Source organism: Sinocyclocheilus grahami, unplaced genomic scaffold (assembly GCF_001515645.1).
Source record: "Sinocyclocheilus grahami isolate Dianchi unplaced genomic scaffold, SAMN03320097.WGS_v1.1 scaffold16.1, whole genome shotgun sequence".
Taxonomy (NCBI): Eukaryota; Metazoa; Chordata; class Actinopteri; order Cypriniformes; family Cyprinidae; genus Sinocyclocheilus; species Sinocyclocheilus grahami.
Window position 1 is genome coordinate 4,501,442 of NW_015505195.1, and position 25,549 is coordinate 4,526,990.

Below are 25,549 nucleotides of genomic sequence, written 5' to 3' on the forward strand. Positions count from 1 at the left end.
CATGAAAGGAGTGGAGCTGTAATTATGCTGAAATAATGCACAGACAGACAGTTTGCACCCACAGTCGCCAGCGCTTACACTTACACCCGCTCTCCCACTTCATTTTCCCCATTCGTGCGTCCAATACACAGCATTCATAATGAGACGCAGCAAATCTCTGGTGTCCAGCTCTCACCAGCCCCTGATTTAATCAGAGAAAGAGAGAAATGACTTCCTTAAAAACTGTCAAATTATATTGAGTAATCAATTAAAATGAATTTTGTTCTACTGGTTCACTCAGTTAATAGACAATAACTCACTCATCCATGTATACCTTTCTTTTTCAGTCATATACATTAATTTTCTCTTTCCAGAGAAGACAATGGAAAATGTATTTGAGTTTATGAGTGCTTTCATTTCGATTGGCTTTTCATATAAAACATTTGCTCTTCCCTAACAGGATTCATTTACAGGCTAAGAGGATGAATATATTACTGCTTTTGTTCCCAATCCTTCCATTTATAGCCCATTTTTGCTTCTGCCCTGAAAAATATATGCATAGACACACACAAAAATCTACGGAAGCCTGTTTCTGCCATGAAATAAAAATTTTTTTTTTAAAAAGGTACAAGTGTGTGTTTTTTTTTTATCTCACAATCTGGATTTGTTTTCCTGAGAAAAACAAATAATTGTATAAACTCATAATTAAAAGACATAAACTTCCCCCAATTGTAGGGGGAAAAAAAGTCAAAATTATGATATAAATTCAGAATTGCATATAAACTCTATTTTGACTTTAAATATATTACATATTCCTGTAACCTAAGCTACAGGAAACTATAAAGAGATGCAGAGTTACAGTATCCGTATAAGTAACTGTAATTAAATGCTAGCTCAACTACAATGCTCCTAAGAGAGTTGAGCCTTCAACCTGAGCTTTATAGACTTTTTTTCTTTCTTTTTCATTTCCCTTGACTTTCCTCCTGAACTCCTGCCTGTCAGAATCAATGAAAAGGCTGGGTAACACACTAGCCGAGTATTATTAGCATAAAAGGGCATTCTGTCTTGTGTGGATCAATTGTTTCTATAAACAAAGACCTTGTAATTAAAACCCAACTAGGAGTTTCTTTAGTACGGTAGTGTGTTGGAAATGAACACTGGAATGCCGGAGGCAGGGGATGCAGGGGGAAAAAACCCTGAAGGGGGTTTGAGGTCATTATATCTAGCTGAGCATAGATGGAAACCTCATGCAGAGATTTCATTTAATGATCAGCTAAAGATCAAACACACTTTCACTGTGCACCAGAATCTGATCACTGCTGACGTGGCCGAGAGAGATGGAACAAAATGAACAAATGCATTTCTGAGTGGGTCATGAACCACGTGGAGGTGGATGTGAGGATCATCTCACTCATGTTTGTGGACCATGAACCTTCTAATGAGGATCTAAACCATTTAAAAATCGACCTTACTAATGAGTAAATATTTTTAACACAGCTTTTTAACTCGAGCAAACCTTTATTCTAGTGTATTCTGCGCCACTACACATGATTGACACAACAACAACATATTTCAGTATAAACATTCTTAAAGCAGGTTTATTGACTGTCATTTTATAATATGAAAACACTAAGCTTTATTTTCAAACAATAATCTAAATTAAATTCAGTCTGAGTCTCTGAAATTCATATTCATGTACAACTGTAAAGAAAACGTGAACAGTATGTGAAATCTGCCATTTTTAGTTTGGATTCGCTTTGATGTTACAGTAGATTCAGTCTTTGGTCCTAACATTCATCTTGGTGAAGACAATTCAGAAAAACTTGGAAGGGAAATTAAGCAAGTATTTTTTTTTTAGCTGTTTGGCACATCAAACAATCCCCAGCTTTTGTTTAAGATTACACACACACAATTAAAAGCTGTACACTTCCTTGTGGCACTTTTCTAAGTAAAAATCATAGATTTGCTTACTTAATCCAAGCACATCTCTCTAAAAAACTTGCAGCTGAAAATAAATGAGAATTACCATTTGCTCTTGGGCAGTCAGAGATATTCAATTATCACAAAACTATCATTCCAGTGCATATGTCTATTGTAAAAGGAGACAGCACTGTCAGCTGTAGATATATACAAACAATCCCACTCATTACCGTGTGCTCACTGAATGCTCTTTTGTTCAAGCTAATATGTAGACTATGCCTCAGGCCCATTGCTTGAAGTAATGGAATACCAGCGCTGCTCTAATTAGGCTTGAGCCTGATTATTACAGAGACCTAATTAAAGATATTTCTTATGCCTCTTATGAAGCTTGGTATGTTTAAGATTCAGCATAAACATTTGGCAAACACCTGAAGCTGAATAACCGGAAAGCCTCCATATAGAAATGAAAAACTAGATACTGAGAAGTTCATGATAATTTCAAACTACAAGGTGACATCATAAATTAATATTTTGGGTTCAGTACAAGTTCAAATCAATCAACAGCATTTGTGGCATGATGTTGATTAGCTCAAGATTTAAGTTCCACTTTTTTCCTTACAAAAGTCTGCAAGGCACTTAAACTGGAAGTGGTTGAGGCCGATTCATAAACATTAAAATACCCCCAGTTTCAACAGTATATGCACAAGACAAGTGTTAACACAATTTTGGTGTGGAATAAAAATTGCCAACAGAATGGCATAAACCCCTGTAATGACAACTCAAATAAATTATAACAAGAATTACTCTAAGTATTTCTGATCGCATAGATTATATATAAGAATGGACTATAGAAGCTTGTTTCTTATTTTCTTTAGATTTCTAATTTTAAACTTTATCTGCCATGATTTTTTTTTCACTCTGAGGCTGAAAGTGCCAGGACAACACCGGAATATTTAAAGAATACAAGACTGCGCCAAACAAATGGTTCGGTAATCATCATTGAAATGCAAATGAAAGTTTTACTACAGTCAAGGAGTGGTAACTACTCACTGTAATTAGTGCTATGAGCTGTAATTAGGACTATATGGCGGTCTTGTCGCCGTCTGACTTATTTGATTATAGGTGAATTAAGAGTACATTTCCAAAATGCACAGAGTTGTTGTCTGCTTATGATGTTGCGACTTTCTTATTTGCTAAATGCTCTTTCTATCATGCACTTACTTGCAATTATCATGTAATTATCTGAGTGCTTCTCAAAGAGAATAAACAAACAAAATGCATACAGATCATCTGAGGAGTGGTGACATCCGCATCTTTACAATAGGAATACTGATCCGTTTCTGCCTTTGTGACGGAGTCTCTGTGACAGAAATGGCAGGCTGTTGTCAGTGGGCACTGCAGGGAAAGAATAAAAAGAGATCGAGATATTGTATTTGGGATTGTTTTTCTTTTGTGCACATCATCTACAATATAGCTGTGTGAAGCTTCAGGGAGAAAATCACCAAGGCCAGAAACTTTTCTAAAGACATGAATGCTCAAATCGAATTTGTACTTGACACTAGCATAGAGAAATATTTTCAAGGTATTTCATTTGGTGTTGATCCTTTTAAATTATTCATATACTTAGTTCTAAGGCTTTGAAAATACGAGAAAGCCTGGCTTCAGATTATATGATGTAATATTTAATTTAAAAGTGTCAAAACTTAAACATACCTCCTACAGCTGAATTTAAAGTACCGTTGGCAGTGCAAAACACTTCCTAAAACTATAGACTTGTTGTGACATGGATGGATCTCTGGTGTTGGGTAAAGTACAGCTGATCTTCACCTGTTTGTCATCATGTTTGCTGTGTTGTTACCATTCACAGCAGCAAATCTGCTTTTGATCAAACTTAAACTTAATTTGAGAAATATGACCTCAACAAAGTACAACAGACAAGCCAAAAATATTAGGTATAAGCACTTCCTGCAAAGTTTTATATTTTAAAATATAATTCATAAAACTGACCTCCCATTAATCAAAAGTATTTGCAATACACAAAAGAAGTGGTTAAAAAAAATATTTAAAAAAAGATTGTCTCTCTCTCTTTTTTTAAAGGAATCTTAATCTCATATTTGCACATTTACATCGCAATTACAATATAAAATTACTAACAATTATTTTAAATATAATATATTTTTATACTTTTAAGTTTTGTATTATAATTGTACATTTATAAAAAAGCTAAGAATTACAGCTCACTTGTCAACAGCCAATCAAAGTGATGTGGACCTGCAGTGCATTAATTATGAAAAGTCCAATTTATGACAAATATCTCAAATATGAGAAAAAAGTTCGAAGGTGAGAAATAAAAGTATTCACCAAAAAATAATGCACTGCAAAAATAAAAACAATGACAAAAACATTAATAACAAACACAAACATTTGCAGGGCCCCAGGCAATGACCCCTTACAGCCAGAGCCACAATATATCCTTGAACGTACTAAACTTGAATCAAAATAGTACAGATCTAAAGCTACAAAGCAGTGATCCTCAAATCTGGCTCGCGAGATCCACTTTCCTGCAGAGTTTAGCTCCAACCCTATAATAAAACAAACCTACCCGTGTTTTTCTAATGATCCTGAAGACATTGATTAGCAAACCTAGGTGTGTTTGATTAGGGTAGAGCTAAACTCTGCAGGAAAGTGGATCTCACGAGCCAGATTTGAGGATCACTGCTACAAAGGCTCTCCTAAGCTCAGAGACAGTTGAAACCTCGGAGAGCCCAAATGAAAAAGAGAGTGAGGGACAGCATGTGTCATAGAAAAGACAGGGGCTGTTATTTGGATACACCCACCATCAGGTATGTGGTTTCCAGGCATTCTGTTTTATTGCTTTCTCCTGTTTCACGCCCTCTCTTCTGTCATGGTAAGGGCTGCCCTCTACAGGCCGGTAAGAATCAATAGAAAGAGGAGGAAGTGATGACGATGTCGGGAGGAAATTGATGCGTGTTATAAACACGCTCCATATGTTCACCCAAATCTCTCATTAAGACGCCACTGCGTTAACTGCTGCTGAGATCATCTATTCTCTAGCAGAGAGAGACGGAGAGTTTAATCCTACACTCTACCAGAGAGCTGCTCCCTTTAACCTTCGTCTCAACACCTCTCCGTCAACCTCGCTCCCTCCCTCCACTCAAGTCTTCTCAAACTCACACTTTCAAATCTTCTCTCTTTCTCACCCACCAAAAATACATTATTTCACACCAGCGCTCAGATGTATGTACACACACACACACGCGCAGCAAGCGAAATCAGCCTGACTCTCGGAGCTGGCTAAGCCCTCGTGACGCACCTCGGAGGAAGATGATACATTTTCATTGGGTCTTTGATAGCGTTTCCTACTCCTTCTGCTCGCACGCAAGCGGCAGCAAAGCCCTCCGAGCAACACCTAACAACATCAAGCGCTGCCTCTGCAGAGACTATGCATTCTGAGAGCGTGCGTGTCGGAGGAAAAATACAAACGGTGTGTCAACAGTCTGTGGACAGCGCAGGCCTCTCTGAACAACATCTGAGAGGGAAATCCCACAATGTACTTCACCAGAATTGAAATTTGGCTGTGAAGTGTTTGAGTGGGAGTGCCAAGGTAAGTGCAGGGTCTTTAGGAAGCATTAAAGGGCCTCAGGAGTGATCGCTTACGTTTGTTCGGCCATTGTGGATTCTGGGGGGAAATGTAAGAGTAAAATACTGGGATATAAACATAGAATACACATACATACTGTGGGGTCTAAAAGTTTGAGAGCACTAGTGAAAATGTTTCTACTTCACTTTTTTTCTAATCTCATATGCTTTTCATTACAAATTACATTATCAGCATAACCATTTGACTGAAAAAAGTTTAATGAAATGAACAAAGCTGAATTGAAAAATTATCAGTGTCTTATTTGGTTCATCCCCCATTTGTTTTAATAACAGCAGCAGTCGAGCTGCCTCGATTTCACAAAATCATGTAACAACTTTTGCATGCAAACCTGTTGCCTATTGATTTTGCCCCTGATACAAAGTAAAAATTCAACCCTATTACCAGAGTTATTTAAAGAATAAATATTTCTTAAAATTTTTAAGAGATATGCACTACCGGTCAAAAGTTTGGGGTAGGTAGGATTTTATAATGTTTTTGAAAAGACTTTTGGAAGAATGCTGCAATTATTTCAAAATGAGAAAGAAAAAAAATAAATAAATCTGTAATATTGTAAAAATATTACTATTTTAAATAGCATTTTTCTATTTTATGGGTTTCTACATTTAATGTATTCCTTTGAAGGCACAATTTCAGTGTCACAATCCTTTTTAAAAATTGAATATGCTGATTTGGTTCTCAACTATTTTCTTGATACATTTTTCAGGATTCTATTTTTCAGAGTTCAAAAGCAAAGCATTTATATGAAATAGAAATCTTTTGTAACATTATAAATGTTTTTTTCATCATTTTGAAAAAATTGCTAAATAAAATAATCCTAAATAAAAGTAAAAGTAGTCCCTAAACTTTTGAATAGTAGTGATAAATGTATCAATCAAACAATATCCAATACCCAAACTAGCGATATCTTACTGACAGCTTAGTTTAAACTAAATTTGCCAAACTTGATTATTTCATTTCATAAAATATTTAATGAATCGTGTATTTGATTAATTAATTTTTTTAATAAAACCAATCAATTTTTGAATGAGATTATAAATTCTAGATTTTCTACGTATGTTATTTTATTAAATCATTTTTAATTTTCAGTTTGCAAAATCATTGTTTTAAATGAATCATTAAAGGAAAAGTTCACCCAAATATTACACTACTGTCATCATTTACTCATGCTCATGTCATTCTAAACCTGTATCACTTTTTTCTTCCATGGAACACTAAAAGGCAATTGCACTTTTTGTTTTGTTTCCCCATGCAAAAGCACCATAAAAGTAGAAAAGTGGTCTATACGACTATACTCCAAATCTTCTGTTGTCATATGAATAAATTCCTATTCCTGAGCTTTGTGGTAACAGAAATTGCACTCCAGTGTTTAGAGGAAGATTGCTCTTTCTTCATTATCTCTAATGGCTGACTACAAGACATATGGAACACAGTTGAGCATTTAGTTCATAATCTCCTCAAAAGCACGGCCGTATCGATTCTTTTGGCTCTGCGCCTATTTTACAATGACACAGTTGTTATTTCTCAAAGACAGAAAAAAGCAACATCTCTACATTTTTAAAAAATATAGACACCATAAATCCAGTGCGAGAGAAGATAATTGAAGCCGTGTTGACTAACAAGAAAATGGAACAGGCCATTTCCTTTCTTTATGAGTTTCATCGCTTTTATTTGACACTGAGGTGTCATAAATCCATTGTGTTCAATACTGTCACTTCCATATTTCACATTGTTTCACTATTTATTGCCCAGATATGGGATGTGAAACTCACTAAACCATACAGCGATCAATGAGAGCACTGAATGATGAAATTAAGATTATACACCGTTCTGTTTTACACCATTTCTGTGCAAAATGATGATCAGGAAGAATTACTTTGTGACCCCCAAAGCCACAGTAATATATCCGAGACACTCTGTCCCTGTGGCTAATTAATGTTCTCTGTCTCCATCTGGAGTAATAGCCAATGGTTGTGTATCGATCACTTAATCAATTAACAGCTTTTAATTGAAGTCTAACGTAGACCTGTAATACCTACACGCATCATTCCGAGCCCTCAAGGTGAAAGATATTGACGTTCCCAGCCTGACTGTGAGAATCTCTGTCTTTTTGTCCCATTTTTTTGGACCGCAGCTTTATGGGTTCCTCAGGGGACTGGCATTGCGATAGGAGCCAGGGCACAAATTGAGTTCTCCGATATACAGAGAACTTCACATACTGTGAAACGTGTCTAAGAATGACAGTTTAGACAGACACAAATTGATTTCTAGACAGAGGCATGTCAAGATTCTTCTCCTCTGGGCTCTAGACACCTTTCTGGTGAATGGGCTTTTAAAAATATGGTTCTTCTTCAGTGTTAAACAGCAAGGCCTCCTGACAAAGTTTGAGATCTGTTAAGAGAACAAGAATTAGCTTCGGGTTCTCTCACCTGAAATTGCTCCTCTTTAAACTGAAGCAGGTCTGGGCGATCTGTTCGCAGATTGAATACTCTGGAGGAAGAGTAGGGGTTTGTGAAACTGATTTTCTTATTGCTGCCCTTCCCTCCATCTACAGGAACGCTGATTTCAAATGCCTGGGGAGTTTCAAGCACATACCGAGAGACATACTGTAAAATAACTGAAGTAAAAACGTCAGGTTTAAATCACTGGCACTGACTTCATGCACCATATCCTCTGCCAGAGATCTGAAATTTAAAGACCCATTCAGTTCTTGCCATTGCTCTGCTAAAAATCTACATAAGCTGAGAAAAACCATCACTGTGGACTATGTATGCATCACATTACACTTATGGGGGAAAAATGTTCAATTTTTTGGACACTCTATATTGACACCCACTGTATAGTTGCTAGAAGAGAGCACTTTGCAAAAGGAAGATAAATGACATAATGAAGTAGTTATGTACTTTTGTATTATAGTATTATGTCTTAGGTATTATAATTATACTTGTTTTGTTCGACTTAAAAAATGTAAAAGATGTCAAAACTATCTATCTAGTCACAAATATACATACATGTAAATTTTAAAACTTAAAAACAAATATTAATTTGTTGTAATAAACAATAATTTTTCAATAATATGTATTATTATTTACATATGCTGTACAGTACTATTCAAAAGTGTGGAGTCGGTAAGTTTTTTGTAAGTAATTTTAAAATGTTTTTAAAGGAAGACCCCCCCCCCAAAAAAGTTTTAAAAAAATATATTGTGAAATATTATTACAATTCAAAATAACCGTTTTTTATCTTCATATATATTAATATGTAAATTATTTCTCTAAAGGCAACACTGAATTTTCAGCAGCCATTACTCCAGTCTTCAATGTCACATGATCCCACAGAAATCATTCTAATATTCTGATGTGATGCTTAAGAAACTTTTCTTATTATCAGTTTTTAAAACAATTGTGCTGCTTAAAGGGGTCAGAATATGTTGACATGCTTTAATGTTCAAAAAACACATTATTTTTCAAATACTGTACATTATTGTAGGTCCTCTATGCCCCGCCTCTCTCAAACGCTTCGTTTTCTACAAAGTCCCTCCTTCCGACAAGCGCAGTCTGCTCTGATTGGCCAGCTGACCCAGTGCATTGTGATTGGCCGAACACCGCAAGCACTCATCGGAAATGTAACGCCCCTTACCATAATCGCGAGCACACACACACACACACACACACACGATGCGCAAAACTCCGCATTTGACCAGTCAGTAGCAAATACTTAAACTAATAACAAAACAGTAGTTGATTCAGAAGCGCCAGATTGTCATAGCAAAGTCAGAATTACCTCCTCTCCTAGGTTCATGAAACGGTCGTCCATAAAATGCATTGCTGTTCTGTTGTAAGTGATCTTAAAGATTCCTAAATGCATCTACTTCTGGAAGGCCAAATAAAGTGCTTTTGCTTTCGCCTAGAAACACACAGCGTCTCCCTGACATGCTGCTTCAACACTAACTGCGGTTACTGAAACCACGCCTTCTTTCTTTGCGTGCACATTTGGGCGGCATTATGCAAATATTTCCACATAGTGAGGTAGATATGTGGGGGCGTGTTAGAACGAGCCGTTTTAGGGGGGCGTGGCAGAGTCTTAACTTTGATAAAGAATATCTCTTTGGTTTTGAGACTTTAGTCTTTGCAACTTCAGGGATCTTATCTATGCACAATCAGCTTGTAACACTCCAAAGAGAAAGGAAAACTTGAAATCGCATCATATGACCCCTTTAATATTTTTTATGGTGATACCCAAGATATTTTAGAGGATTCTTTGATGAATAGAAAGTTAAAAAGAACTTGAAATTGAATTTTATGAAACTTCTTACTTTTTTTAATCAATTTAATGCATCCTTGCTGAATAAAAGTATTCAAGTAAATAAAAAAATCTTACTGACCCCAAACTTTTGAACAGCACTGTAAATAGGTATAGAGAAAATGAATGTGGTTTGAACCCTTTTGCACTCTATTGATGTAGTTTGCTTACCTTGGAGATTACAGGCTGTCGGCATGTGATGCACAGCAGCCAAGAGGCAACTAGCTGCCGAGTGTCCACATCGACTACATTGAGGTAAAAGAAACGGCTTCCAGGGCGCAGAGCCCTCAGGCCCACGCAGACATCTTGAACTCCCTGAGCAGGAAGAGCAAAAATTTCACCTGGATCCACCTGGAAAACACAAATCTAATGATCACAGAGCTTCTGGCATCAACCACAGAAAACAGAAAACCCACACAGCAATAAAGCAACTTCAGGGAAACCCTCCTCTGCAGAACTTCAGAAAACATGAGGCTGCACCTGAAGTTCATAACGTATAGCTACTTTGCCTCATCATCTTTCTTGGCACCTGCTGTATACCGTTAGCACACGGCCAATTAAACCAACAGTAAGGTCTCTACAAGCACACAGCTCTCTGTTGAGATGGGAGCTGCTGTATTTGCTCTGCTTGCATATTTCAGGTATAAAGGAAATACCCATTTTGAGATTTATGTTGCTTGTATAATCCACATATTCCAGTATTCTTTCATTTTCTGTATGAATTAGCATTTCTGCTTTCTTTGCTCGCAGTTGTGCTTAAAACAGGAAGTTAATGATACAGCTGCAGCCAAAAGTGTTTTATTGTTTTCATCCCCTCAATGCCCCGCTCACACAACTTTAACTGCATCTGACTCCACTATTCTTCACTTGTTTTTTTGGGATGCAAAACTATATATTTTCATACTCTACTATTTGCCTTGCAGTCCTTTAAAGTGGCAACTGACAGATAATGAGCAAATATATAGACTAAAGAGGCTGAACAAACAGGCATGCTAAAAACATTCTCTGAGTAATCGCGTCTCTAAATCCATTTCCTGTAAAATTACTGATGGATGGGAATTTTATTAGATTTTCAAAAGAACACAAAAAAACATTGGGTTCACTTTTGTTTTATTTAAATACAAAATTGTTATATTACATTCTGTATTTAAGAAATTATAAACAAAAACAGCACTATGATGATTTGTAGTTTAGGATTATTAAATGCTAAAACGGCTTTCAAATTGAATATTGCACGGTTATAATTATTATTTTATATAATTTATTAAATATGATATTCAGATACTGGCTTGGATTGGTAAAAAAAATGACATTAAAGAAATATTATTTAAACTTGACCAATTATACATAAATTTGGGGATTCGATGAGCAAATATATTTATGTTTTATCATTTTTAATTATATATTTTTTAAATTAGAGCTTTATTAAATAGTTAACCATTAGTTATGTCTACAGTGGTGCTTTACATAAACAAAAATGTGAAATGTTATGTGTGATTAATTGCGATTAAATCACAGAAAGAAATGCAATTAATTAGTTAAACTTTTTAAAATCATATTCAAACCCCTCAAATAAAACACAAATTAGAAATAAAATATACATAACCTAGTCATCTTACTTACCATCTCATTATTTTTCATCATTCTCCCATTATAGGAAAAAAGGTCACATAATCTCCCATCAGAGCTCACTACCCCGATCAGTGTGTTTTCCTTTGACCCCGCAATGCGTACCTGCAGCTCGAGGGGATGCGACGTGTAGCACTTGACCCTGCGAATGGCTTGTGTGCCGTGCAGAACCAGCGAATGCCAGCTCAGAGTGCCACACACACAGCTCAGGTCCATCCTTTGCTGGTAATGCACGTATACCTGCCAGATCTGCGCAGGGGAGGCCAGCCAAGGGTCACTGCCATAGAGAGATTGACAGAGCCACACACACACAAAAGACACTTTATCACTTTTCTCCTCATATACACTGACACAATAGCAGGACGGGCCTGACAGGCAACACTTCCCCTGAGAGAGACACACACATATCACAAATCTTCAAAAGAGAGAGATGTTCAGAAAGACCCAAATATCACCGTTTTTAAATTCATTCATTCACCCTTTCTTTAAGACCATCTCGCGTGCCAGTGGGCACTCGTGTCCCCGCAGGAGGTTTGCAGATGAGGATGTCTTTCTGTCTGCCAGGGTTTCTACAGTTGGACTGTATTAAAAATGAAGGACTTTGTGCGTGAGCTCTTCACCCTGCCTGAGGGGCTCAAGCTCAAGGGACAAAATTTGAAGAACGTTTGTACCGTCCTTGGTTGCTGAGCTGTCCTTAACAGCAGCTGTTGTTGGGGATATAAAAAAAAAAAACCTACAGCTCATTGATCTCCTGGTTATTATAATTGCTCAAAAACTCAGTTTTGATGGGTTACTGTGTGTCTGATGAGCTTGTCTGTTGTTCAATCATTTTAAACCATTAAGTCCATTATGAGTTCGATAATTAGAGTGAATACCAATGCATTTGTTCCGCTGACAAGCTACATTTTAATTTTTGTAAGATTAAAAGGGAAAAAAGAAAGCAAAGAGAATTTTAACGTTGAAGTTTTTGATGTTAAAATGCTTTAAATCAATGTTAATTTTGTTAAAAAAAAAAAAGAAAAAAAAAAGTTTGCATATAATGGCACTCTCTAAAATTGTTGGAGACTCAACTAGCCCAAGGAAATTAAAAGAAAATAATTCAAAGTATTTATAAAATTAATTTTTAATCAGTAATGAATAATTGATTTATTTAGTGATTGAAAAAATTGAATATTTCATGAAAATTTAAAAAAATAATAGCCTGTTATGAAAAGATACATTTAAAATAATATTAATTTATGAAATATATTAAATATTTTTTGTAAACTAAATCTAACACTTTAAATCAGCATTAAAGTAGGTTTGCAGGTTATTTTATTTAAAAAAGTAATAGTATGGCACATTCTGAAATTGTTTGAGTATCTCAACCAGTCAAACAGAGCAAACGATGGCATATGGGGGGAGAGTTCAGGAAATATTATATTATTATAATATTAACATATTATATTATTTTAATATTTATTATAATAAATTACAGATATTAAAACATGGTTTCCCAAATTTGGGTCTGTGAAACCCCTGAAAGTTTGAAAATTTAACAGGTTGAAGAGAAGTTAAAAATTCAATTAAAAACTATCAAAATAAAACAGTTACTTAAAATATGAAATATTTAGTTTGTTTACCTACATGAACAAACAAAAAGAGAACTCGTGAACATGCAAATGTATTTTAATCCATTATTAAAATGGGGGTACGTCAAGTGTAATGTAAGTGTAAGGTCGAATTGGTTCAGTTGAAAAAACTAAATTTAGGAATCTGTGAATTAAAATATTATAACTATAATGATTAATTATTATATAATACAATATATAGCATTCAGGATGATAGTAGAGTATAAGCATAATGCAAGTGAGCTGACTGCCTTTAATTAATATGTGTTGCTTTACATTTGCTGTCACTCTCACTGGTTCCAGTTCCAGAGAGAGATGTGTGATGTACAAGTTTTAAAATTGTGTTTTTATTCATGTTCACTGATTATGAACTCAGAGATGTCGCAGATTTTGATGAATAAATGAATATTATGATCTGATGCAATCAGACAGTAAATGAGACTGATTAAGCAAATGTCATTAATCACACATGAAGGGATTAATCAGGGCTTTCACACACACACACACACACACACACACACACACACACAAATGCACACAGTCTACCGTCAGCATTTATTCCAACACTGTATTGTATCTGAAGCTCTCCATACACTGCTGGTCATTAGTAATTGTATTAATCAACACAATGTAATCAACTTTTTACTAATGATCATTCCGTCTCGTTAAGAGCCTTCCTCATGTTTTATTGAACACCCAATTAGACTGAGCATTCAGTGGTTAATTAGCATGCCACGGCTCATGTTGTTGTTGTGGGCTCCCACTGTGTGTCAAACAGAGATGTGAGAGGATTTGCCAGGGGACGTTTCTAACCGCGGTGCTGTATGTGAATGCCCTACTTCAACTTCATCTGTGCTATCACATAACCACATAAAGCTTATTGTGAGGCTCAACACGGTCTTTACAATAGCTCTACCGCTACATCTTCTCTATCCCAATTCCCTAATTAAAATTCATTAAAATGACAAGAAATTAGATAAGATAGAAGTAAAAAGGTTTTTAAAACTGTGGCACTGCTAATTATGTTAGCACCCTTGTTACAAATCACTTTTTCTTTTGGATAAAAGCACCTGCTACAAAAAATCGAATCTGTTGAAAGTGAAAGCTGTCATGCAAAATGTGGTTCTGCGGTATTTCTTACTGATTGTACAGAGTGTTATAGACAACCCTCTACATAGCGAGTAAATCGCTCGCATATGCGACTAAATCTTCACTCTGGGCGACTAAATGATGTCTAATATTAGCCAATGGCTAATAAATTCTCAGATTTTACTCGCCAGCGTGTGAGTTGGACGCTAAGAATAATTTTAGCACATACATGTTTTCACTCGCCAAACACTCTGACGGAGCGCTTCAGAGTTTCACTCTCCATCAAGCGATCTGTGCTATTTTTCAGTTCGTCTCAATAGATGTGCAGCGCACCTGTATTTGACGTACCGTAAACTCTAGTGTGAAGATACACGACTCGGTGTCACTTTGTCTCACATACACGCAGAGAGAGAGAGAGAATTGGCACGCTACATGTAAACGATGTTCTTTGTTGTATTTTCCTGTCAAAATAACACCATTCCTTTGGAATTCTTCAGCTTTTAAGAACTGCTGGGTTCTCAGGTAGTGGGCGGAACTAATGCGCAAACGGCAATCTCATTGGCTGGTGCTCGCCTATTATCGATTTCAGCAAATCAGTTGGAGCGAACGCACACAACCTGATTAATATTCATGAATCCAGCAGCTCATTAATCCTTAGTGCGATTGTTCTTATTAGTAGAATTCGTATCATTATCATCTTATCAGGATTTTTGTTAGTTTTTTAAATGCACACAGCCAAAGCGAGATTTGCACACACACCTCACTGTGCATCTGGAGGAGTGAAAATTAACAGGTTCTCATTTTCAAAAAAAAAACACGACAAGTGAACTTTTATGCATGTACTCATACGAGAGAAGGCGAAAAAGGAGGTGTACGTACGTGAAAATGGTAATGAAGAATTTCCTAATCTGTGGACTTGGGCTACCAGGTACTTTCAGGTAAACATCCTGTGGTTCTCCTGGAGACTAAAGTTTCAAAATACAAGGAAATGAATTATAAAATAATAATGTTTAATCAGTAATTAAAATACAAATAAATATTTTATTTGAAAAATACTTGCATGAAAAAAATATATTAAAAAAATATATTTTATGAAAAAATACAAATAAAAAAAATTATGAAAAATAAATAATACAATATGAAACATAAAAAAATAATATATGCTTATACAAATTTAAAAAAAATTAATTATTAACTTTAAAGGGGTCATATGATGCGATTTCAAGCTTTCCTTTCTCTTTGGAGTGTTACAAGCTGATTGTGCATAGATAAGATCCCTGAAGTTGCAAAGACTAAAGTCTCAAAACCAAATCAATAATGAATATCTGATTAATTTTACTTGTTACTAATGGACTACTGGAAAAAATAATATCCTTTTATGAACAAAATAAATACAAAAAACTCCTTAATGAAAAATCTAAAACCGAATATTTTATGAAAACTAAATGAATATTATAGTGTATGTAATGATAGCCTTTTATGAAAAATAAATATAAAATAATCTGTAATTAAAAATCTAAGAATAAATATTTTAATAAAATGAAATAAAAAAATAATACTTTATTAAACATAAAAAGAAACTAAGAAATGTGTATGAAAAACGAATATAAAAAGAATGGTCAACAATTGTCAATCAAATAAGTGTGCAGGCCATGACACCACAATGAGTCAGCACAAAGTCTCAGACACTAATTAATAACTCATCATCATTCTGATTGGCTGGCTGCTATAAGAGTGACTCCTGATTGGCTCACCAGGTTGGTGGTGTGGCAGATGACATTGGGGTCACTGCAGCGCACATGGAGGGTGGCAGAACCATCTGTGAGCAAGTACAAAAGGAGACAGAGCACAAATGGGGTCTTTAGTTCAGGACTAATAGCAGACACTGAAGCATGTTTGTGTGTGTATGTGTGTGTGTATGTATGTATGTGCATCCACAGCGGCGGAGATGTTTGTAATCAGCAGCACCTGCTGTGTCGTCCCAGGCTGCAGGCAAGCGAATGGCCTTCTTTAGGAAAGTGAGTTCAGGCTGGTAGAAACGGAAGGTCTGGTCCACCACATGTGGTGTCGGTTCAACATCTACCTGGCAGATCACCAGAGGCTTTCTGTTTTCCCCACGGAACAGCACCTGTAAGAAAAGCAGATCGGTTGCAACCTACACAAAATTTGAAAGGCCTTCCTACTAAATGCTAACAGGAGAACTAAATCAATTGACTTCACTAGAAAATAAAGGAATGACACAGGTTCACAACAAGATAAACTGACAGGTATCGACTGCATCAGCGACTTGCTGTCCATTACCACAGACAGTAATTTTGACTTGACCCACAGTTTGTAAAAAGGGAATTGTGTGTAGATCAGTGTTATTTTAGCATCATTGGGATTATACTTTTTATAAATATTTTGAATAAGATTTTATTCTTATATGTTCTGCTTTCATGTTCATTTTCAGTTAAAGTTTTTGTAATTTGTATTAGTTTTTGTTATTTTTAAATATGTCTATATAGTTTTATTATTTGTATTTCGGTTTTAGTTATTTTAGTATATCAAGCTAAACTAAATGAAAATGAGAAATTTTGCCTTGGAAACTAGCTGAAATAAAATAAGTTGAATTTATTTTATTTCAAGTAATGAAAATGTTTTTAGTTTTAGTTAACTATAATAACTCTGGTGTAGAATAATGCACTTACAATGGCTGTCTATGGAGCAAGCTATCCTAGATGGTTTAAAGGTGCTGTATGTAATTTTTTGACTGTACTTAAGCATAAAAACGCTATAATACATTTGCATATATTCAGGAAACATGCTAAGTTCACATACTTGTTTCTCCGAAAAACAATGCTAAAGCCAGTTATTCTACTTTGAAAATGTGCATTCTGTGTCGGTATGTCTGTTTTTGTTTTGGTCTGTGATTCCGCCCACTGCCTGTTTACCCAATAATATTTCGACAGCCTGGGTTGCCAGTTCAGCATACTGCAGGGTTGGGTTGCAGAAAACACAGTATACTGCAGCTATGGAAGTGAGCAAACGAACTGGGTCAGAGATCACAGATACTACCCGACCTAAAAAGCCTCGGCATCCATCTAAAAAGCTCTATGACCACAGGCATATTAAAATGTGGATAAATCAAATCATCAGTTTACAGTGTAAGGTTTGTTGCCTTCCATTGTCAGTTGTGTTCGTTTGTGTTGCGTGTCCTCAATCCGATAACCCTCGTGAACGTTGAGTCTGAGGAAAAGGGAACGGGAGAAACAATATTTTGAATTTAGACCGCAGTACCCATTTACAGGGCCGTGCACAGACATTTTGAGGGGCAGTGGCCGAAATCACTGGGAGTGGGGCAGTATACATGTGTGTGTGTGTGTGTATTCCTTAGTTGCTGGGAACATTGTTTTCAAACATAATTACTTACTTGATAAGATAATGTATTTGGATATATACAGTATTTAGACTATTAAAGAATACTTTTTGTAAAAGTTGACATTTAAAGGCTGATTTGAAGTGTCAGTTTTTGCATTATTATTGCAGTCAAATCTGGACACAGGGAACACATTTTGTTACTCATACTAGCTACATATAATAACTTGATCAGTCACACAAAAGTAATCAGAATATTGAATATTGCGCGACCAGAGTGATATTCCAAAATATATAACTGAGTGTTTACGTACCATATGAACAGAGATGTGGTCTTTGGTCGAGTCATTTGAAAAACTTCCCATCGCTGTCAGTGAATGACAGATTCAGATTCCAGAAACTTTATTTGGCATGGTAAAAAGGCTTTACATTGCCAAAGCATTGATAGTGCTCTGATCCAGTGATGTTGAGCATTATCAAATTTACAGGCAACAATGGGCAGTGAATCAGGCAGTGATTGACAACGCTCTGATCCAATGGCATTAGGCATTGTCAGATTAACAGTACTCTAGCCCAATGGTGTTGGGAGGGCCAATCACGTTCAGAGGGGGTGGGACCTCAGCCAATGAGGACAGAGGGGCAGTGGCTCTAGCCATCGGGCCACCCCCCTGTGCACGGCCCTGCATTTCAACCACTAGTTGTCATTATTATAGGGGTCATATGATGCTGCTAAAAAGAACATTATTTTGTGTATTTGGTGCAATGAAATGTGTTTATGCGGTTTATTTTCCACATACTGTACATTATTGTTTCTCCTCTATGCCCCGCCTTTCTGAAACGCGTCGATTTTTACAAAGCTCATCGGTCTGACCCTTTAAATACTGCACCTTTAAAAGCAGAAATGTGCATCTTGTTTTATACACTTATATGAATTATTCTGCACAAAAATGTAAGTTATTTGTCTTGTTGGCTATACTTTCAAACTGTTTCATAACAACATTTGTCCTAGTGCAATGCCTTGCCCCATTGACTTCCATTGTAAGTGCATTACTGTAAACATATTTTTGCTTTTTTTAAGAGATGAACAAAATTTAACTTGCAACTCACAACATTTCTTTGTAGTTCAGCACCAAACCAGCAAAACCACCCTTGAACCAGTATGATGGTCTAAGCTGCTCTTTTCAGCAGAGGTGGTCAAGGTCTACCACTAAATGACAAGCCTATCTGAAATCATTCCAGAATGAACAGCACTGACAGTATGTAGTGTGATATGAAGTACCGTGAGTCATCTGCAGTCTGAGTGCATAACCTCTCTCGCGTGAGATACAGTCGAGCTGGCTGTCGGATTCACAGCCCAAGACAACCCACTGACACTCCTCTGGAGGTGATGTCAATTTGTGCACAGCAATGCTTGAACCCAACTGACCTAAATATGATATGGGAGTTGCACGCATGTATGTGTGTGTGTGTGTTTGTGTCAGAGGTACTGCAAGGCATCAGTCTCTCTCGGTTACATATCAGGAATTGATAACTGTTATTGTCAGGAACAGCCCAAAGGCACAATGCCATAGAACAGCACATCACCCCAACCATCCGCCATGTAAAATATGCATAAAAATTTACAAATGAAAAGTAAAGGTTATAAATAAGATTTTATGAATAATATAATATAATATAATAAATTCATACTTTTATTGAGAAGGCATGCAATGTGTCTTGAAAAATGTTTCTTGAGCACCAAATTAACATATTAGAATGATTATGAAGGATCATGTGACAGTGAAGACTGAAGTAATGGCTGCTGAAAAATCAGCTTTGCCATCATAAGAATACCAAACAGTTATTTTAAAATGTATTACTATTTCACAATATAATATGGTGAGCATAAGGAAGTTCTATGAAAAACATTTAAAAAATAAAATAATATAATATAATATAATATAATATATGTATACACTGTATACTTTCATTTTATTTCCACAGAAATGGAATAAACTGTTTATAACATTGTCTGTATTACTGCATGTACAGGTGCATCTCAATAAATTAGAATGTCGTGGAAAAGTTCATTTATTCCAGTAATTCAACTCAAATTGTGAAACTTGTGTATTAAAACTAGGTTTCTTTGACAGTGGCCTTCAGCTCATCTGCATTTTTTGGTCTCTTGTTTCTCATTTTCCTCTTGATAATACCGCATAGATTCTCTATGGGGTTCAGGTCTGGTGAGTTTGCTGGCCAGTCAAGCACACCAACACCATGGTCATTTAACCAACTTTTGGTGCTTTTGGCAGTGTGGGCAGGTGCCAAATCCTGCTGGAAAATGAAATCAGCATCTTTAAAAAGCTGGTCAGCAGAAGGAAGCATGAAGTGCTCCAAAATGTTTTGGTAAACGGGTGCAGTGACGTTGGTTTTCAAAAAACACAATGGACCAACACCAGCAGATGACATTGCACCCCAAATCATCACAGACTGTGGAAACTTAACACTGGACTGTTTATGCTTTCACATGAGCGTAACGCGAGTCATCAACAGACGGTGTATGCACATGTCAGAAAAAGAAAACAAAATATTTAATAAACCAACATGTAAGGGACTGCAGAAGTGTAGACATTTGTGAATGTCTGAAAATCTGCAGAATCTGTGTGGACCTGATTATGAAACATAAATTAGAGGCAATGGGACAGTTGATCAATGTTGCTCATTAACAGACTTATTCATTTAAAAGGCTGAAATTAATCAATTTGAATATTAATGGCAGGCTGAAATGGAATGCATTTGGTTCTTCAGGTCAAAATCTCAAATACACAATTAAAAGGTCAAAACAAGCTCTTTGTCTCATTTAATACATACTTGCCTAAAAATGCAACTTCTGTTTGGTTCTTGTAAGCGTGCATCAGTTACATTCAGTTTTACTGTTGATGACCAAGTCATGTTTTCAGTCTGGATTGTTTGAACCACCACAGGAGTGCCAGCCCACTTCTCTGACTGCACAACTACTAATCAGGCTGTATAGAAAGAGTCTGAGTTCCTGTGTGTGCTCAGCAGTACAGTGAGTGCTAAGCTCTTACCTTGATGGATTTGGCATGAATTGTATTGGACAGATGTTTCTGAGCCATCTGTGGACTTCTTGAAATCTTTAAGCTTTTTGTATCCTGCAGTATGACAGAAGAGTCATCATAAACAGTACAGCATTCAGTGAGAGAACAATCACATTGAAATAATGTCATTAAGGGACGGGGAAAACATTGTTTGGAAAGGTCTGTTCAGACCGTCTGGATGAGGCTGTTTTTAATCCATTTCATTATTGCTGATGCTTTGAGTCATTTTAACCTCTCTCCTTCACTTATGGCTGCCTCTGTAATACTACAGACTATAAACAAACCCAAATCCAATTAAACCGGAAACATGTGAACTAATCCAAGTCTCATCAGTGCAAAATGGAAATGAGGAAACGAATGCAGTTTCTCAGTGATGACACATCGTTCATAGTTGAATTACACTACATCACAACACTCAGAAACAATTAAATAGTCCACATTTTCTCCAGATGATGTTATTTTCCAGCACCAGCAGTTCAGTGGACAGTTCACTTTAGATTTACTTGAGTCTATGTAGTGGCTTGTCCAGACTTTTTAAAACATTGGGGTGAAAAAATAAAAAAAATAAACCCCACAAAACAAAACAACAACGAAAAACAAAGAAACACAACAACAGAAAGAGAACAAACAAAGAAAACAACAGTACAAAACAAAATAAAAATATTTCTTAGTTTTTATTTAAAAAAGTTAAAGGGGTCATATGATGCGATTTCAATTTTTCCTTTCTCTTTGGAGTGTTACAAGCTCTTGGTGCATAAAAGAAGATCTGTAAAGTTGCAAAGACTAAAGTCTTAAATCCAAAGAGATATTCTTTATAAAAGTTAAGACTTGTCTTAGAAGACTTGTTAAAGATTTGCATAATACCACCCAAATGTTCACGCAAAGAAAGAAGGCATAACTTTTATTCTCGCTGTAGTATTGTTGTTGCCGCCGCCGCTATGTTGTGGAGATGCTGTGTGTTTCGTTGTGAAAGCGAAACGACTTTGTTTGGCCTTCCAAAAGAGGACGATATCCGCTACGTCATGCCTAGAGCTGATCCGTGCTGGTCGCTGAGGAAATACATCAACTTCGTGCTGTGGATCGCCGGATCGGCTTTCACTGCGGACGAAGCGGAGTCCAGCCCGGGGTCGTCACATGTGGTTGCCGCAAGCTTGCCGGCCGCACCGTTCTCAAGTCCGCCGGCCATTCCTCACTCAAGCCCGCCCGCCGCCGCTCACTCAAGCCCGCAGTGTGTGATGCTGTGTGAAGCATTTTATGGAGGACTGTTTCCTAAACCTGCAGAGTAGCCAAAGGCTGTTTCAACAAAGTGGGGCAGTTGCAACTTTGCAAGGACAGTCTGGCGCTTCTGACTCACAGCCTGTAAGTACAGTTTTTATATTTAAAGAATTTGCCACTGATGATTCAAACGCAAGTTTTAAGCAGTGTAGAGTAGCGCTTGTTGCTTGTCATTTCTCCGATCACAAATGCAGACTTGGTCTGCACAGATCTAGACACAGCGCGATACGCAACGCATAAAAACACAGTATAAGTCATTATAATCAGTAATAATGTCCCAACTGGATGCAACAAATGCCTCGTTTGTAATGGGTTTTTATTGGTTTTGTCTCGTCGTGCCGGGAGACGGCATCACAGTATGTTAAGGGGCGTAACATTTCCATCACACGTTTGAGGTATTCAGTCAATCACAACGCAATGGATAGCTGACCAATCAGCGTACACCTCGCTTTTCAGAACGATAAGCTTTGTAAAAATCTACGCGTTTCAGAAAGGCGGGGCATAGAGGAGCAACAATAATGTACATTTATGTGGAAAATAATGTGTTTTTTTTAACCTTAAACCGCATAAACTCCAAACTCATAAACTCTGGTGTAATTACATTACACCAAATACACAACATAATGTACTTTTTGGCAACGTCATATGACCCCTTTAAAATAAACTCTGAGTAAATATCTGAGAGAGTTCCCCCTAGATTTACCTGAATAGGGAAGGCGTGACCACAGATGAAGGTCTGGTACTTGAACGGAACATGGATACTTTCTTTGGGCCGCAGGTAAACCTGTGGAGTCCATGTGCTCTCCTTTAGGTGAAACATCTCCTCCTCTAGAGGAGTCAGAGTCTTCGTCAACTCCTTGAAATATCTCCACTCCTCACTTTTCACGATTACACTGAGGGATAAAACGAGAAAAAGATGAAAAACAGCAAAGTGAGAGAGACAGAGAGGAGAAGAAAAGAACAGCTTGAGGACTTTCTTTGCCTTGCCAGCAGTATTTTATTGGCAATTAAAAAGAGTATTTGGGTATGCATGATACAGTCAAACATAAGCCCTCACAGAACTGAAACTCCTGGGAGGGTACGGTTTAAAGATAACACACACTGGGTGTGAAATATTACTTTCTTTTTCATAGAGACAAATTTCATGCACAAATATATGAAGGAAAAGGGCATTTGAAACATCAAAGGCAGCAACTCCGGGCCCGAGAAGGGATCATTCGCTATAAATGAAAAAAATAAGAAAAAGAAAGAATTTAGAGGTGTAAAAAATCTTTTGTACTGTATACACTACAGTAGATGTGACACAAAGTCTCGGAAAATTCAATCACATTCTCTCTTTAATAACAGAGAGCCAGGCAGGTGGCATAAAAGTATACTTATGTGAACAAAAGCAAAGCCCATTTCCCTTCCATTCATAGAGAAGCATATCGTCACCTTGGAATTATAATCTGCATTCTGAGCAGTTTTGAGATATTGAGCTTCAAAGTTTTTGCATTCCATATAGCGATATGGGGAACAAGTCTCTTTCATAAATCAGTCCCAAAATGTACACAACAAAAAAATAAAAATAAAATAAAATCACAATGTAAATAGGCCTAAATAGGAACGATGCCCAGTCTTTCCAAATCTCTTTCCAGAGATCGTAAGAATTAGTGTGTATTGTAAGTAAATGATCATCTAATCTGCATTAGATTTTATATAACTGATGTCAGTTAATAACAAATAATCTCTCGATTTATTTGTTGAATCTAGAATAAGGTTTACCTCATTACTTCCAAGAAACTTTATCTTTCCATAAACGTCCATAGAAACATCTAACACAGTCACTTGCATTTATCAATCTTTTGCACTTTATCCATTCATTGTACCCATTTAGTTACTCTTGTCTATTCTTTTGATAATAAAACCACTTTTATTACACTTGTGTTGATAATACAGATAATACAAGAGGCTCTACAAGTTAACAATACCTCTAAAATCCTTCAGATTGGTCAGACTACAACTCCCTCTAATTTATGTAATTCTTATTTATTCAACAATCTTCCATGATTGTTCTTTACTGTCAAGGTGAAATTCCTGGCTGGTGCTCCGTAAAATAGTATGACCAAAACTAAATATTAATATTTAAGCCCAAAGCCATTACACTGGTGGTGCTACTTAAATCTAAAATCACAACAGTAGACACAAACAAACATGGCTTCTGGTGAGGGTAACTATAAATTGAAAAAATATTTGTTTATATTATTTAAATGTTTTCTCTCATTGTGAATGGAAAACCCAAAGTGAAGTGATTACAGAATGCATTGAGCTTAAATTATGTTGCTCCAAAAATTATCAAAATTAAACTATACTACTGTTTAATAGTTTGGGGTTGGTAAATGTTTTATTTTTTTTTTTAAAAGAGGTCTCTTTTGCTCGCCAAGGCAACATTTATTTGATTGAAAAAGTTTGATTGATTGATTGATTGATTGAGTAAAAACCGTAATATTGTGAAATATTATTACAATTTCTATTTGAATATATTTTAATATGTCATGTATTCCTGTGATGGCAAAGCTGAATCTTAATATTTTTTATATTTTTATATTTTTGTGAAAAACGGTTCCCTTTCAGTCGGTCACTCTCGACGTTACGTCGGATGACCGCCGAAATTGGGATCTCGCTTAGAGAGACCAATCTACTTCGAGTGTAAACTAAACGAGCCAATGCACATTGGCATGCGATTATTGCATCCAGCTGCCACTGATCACAGCGTGAGTATAAGTAGGCAGCAGATGCAGCGCATATTCAGCTTTTCGCTTCGGAGCCAAGCGATCACATCGTTCTGCTCCTGACTACTCTACTGAGAGAAGAAGACTGAACGAGTTCAGCATGCTCTTGGAGAGCTCTTCGAGTTGGCGGTACGGCGCTTCAGCGGTGGTGGTTTCCCGTGTCGAATGGGTTGCACACATCAGGCTGCACTACCCCCTGTTTGGGTTGCAGATGATCTTCTCCTTTGTGCGCCTCAGCACGCTAAAATAGTTTTTTCCCCTAAAAGAGCAATTTCAGGTGCGTCTTTTTAAAGACGACGTTGCATGGCAAACTTGACGTTAAGTCTTTGGAAAGATGATGTGGGTCTTGCTATAGACAACGTATCACCCGGGCGTTTCTGGATGCGGTCGTTACCTGATGCTGGGTGATGGTCACGATCACTGCCTCACGTGCCTGGGCATGTAGCACGCTGAGGTGGCGTTTGTGGATGAGTCATCTTCTCATTGCGGGAAGATGATCATCTCGGAATCGAGGGGCAAGCTCTGTTTCCTCAAGGGGCGGAGTTCCGTTGCCTCTGCCTTGATCTAGTTCTCCTCTTCAGGCAGCAGCGCGGGCGGTCTGAGGCACTCCGCAGCCAGTTGAGCTGCCAATGGAACGTGCTGGGCCCTCTACAAGGAGCGTACCAGCCGTATCCTTTGGCGCTCCTCCCAACGACCAGATGTCGATTGCTGCATCAGAGGGGGAGCCAGAGCTTTCTGGAGAGGAAGATTCGGCTGCGCTGCTCTCCTCTGGGACTGTTGCAATGCCTGAATCGGATCCAGAAATAATGGCTATGCTTTCCCGGGCCGCCGTAGGGGTAG

At 36.9% G+C, this 25,549-nt stretch overlaps 1 protein-coding gene across 1 annotated transcript in view; it reads right to left on the reverse strand.

The window, feature by feature from the left end:
* Positions 1-7,019: 7,019 nt before the first annotated feature.
* The window catches only part of LOC107550066 (nephrocystin-4), a 61,643-nt gene continuing 43,113 nt past the window's right edge, over positions 7,020-25,549 (reverse strand). Inside the window, exons 10-18 of the mRNA XM_016231296.1 lie at positions 22,642-22,831; positions 20,634-20,717; positions 16,177-16,336; positions 15,963-16,027; positions 15,088-15,173; positions 11,615-11,786; positions 10,052-10,231; positions 8,008-8,151; positions 7,020-7,073 (exon numbers count right to left, since the gene is read on the reverse strand). Of these exons, the coding sequence (XP_016086782.1) occupies positions 7,020-7,073; positions 8,008-8,151; positions 10,052-10,231; positions 11,615-11,786; positions 15,088-15,173; positions 15,963-16,027; positions 16,177-16,336; positions 20,634-20,717; positions 22,642-22,831 (1,135 nt within the window). The remainder of the gene's footprint in view (positions 7,074-8,007; positions 8,152-10,051; positions 10,232-11,614; positions 11,787-15,087; positions 15,174-15,962; positions 16,028-16,176; positions 16,337-20,633; positions 20,718-22,641; positions 22,832-25,549) is intronic.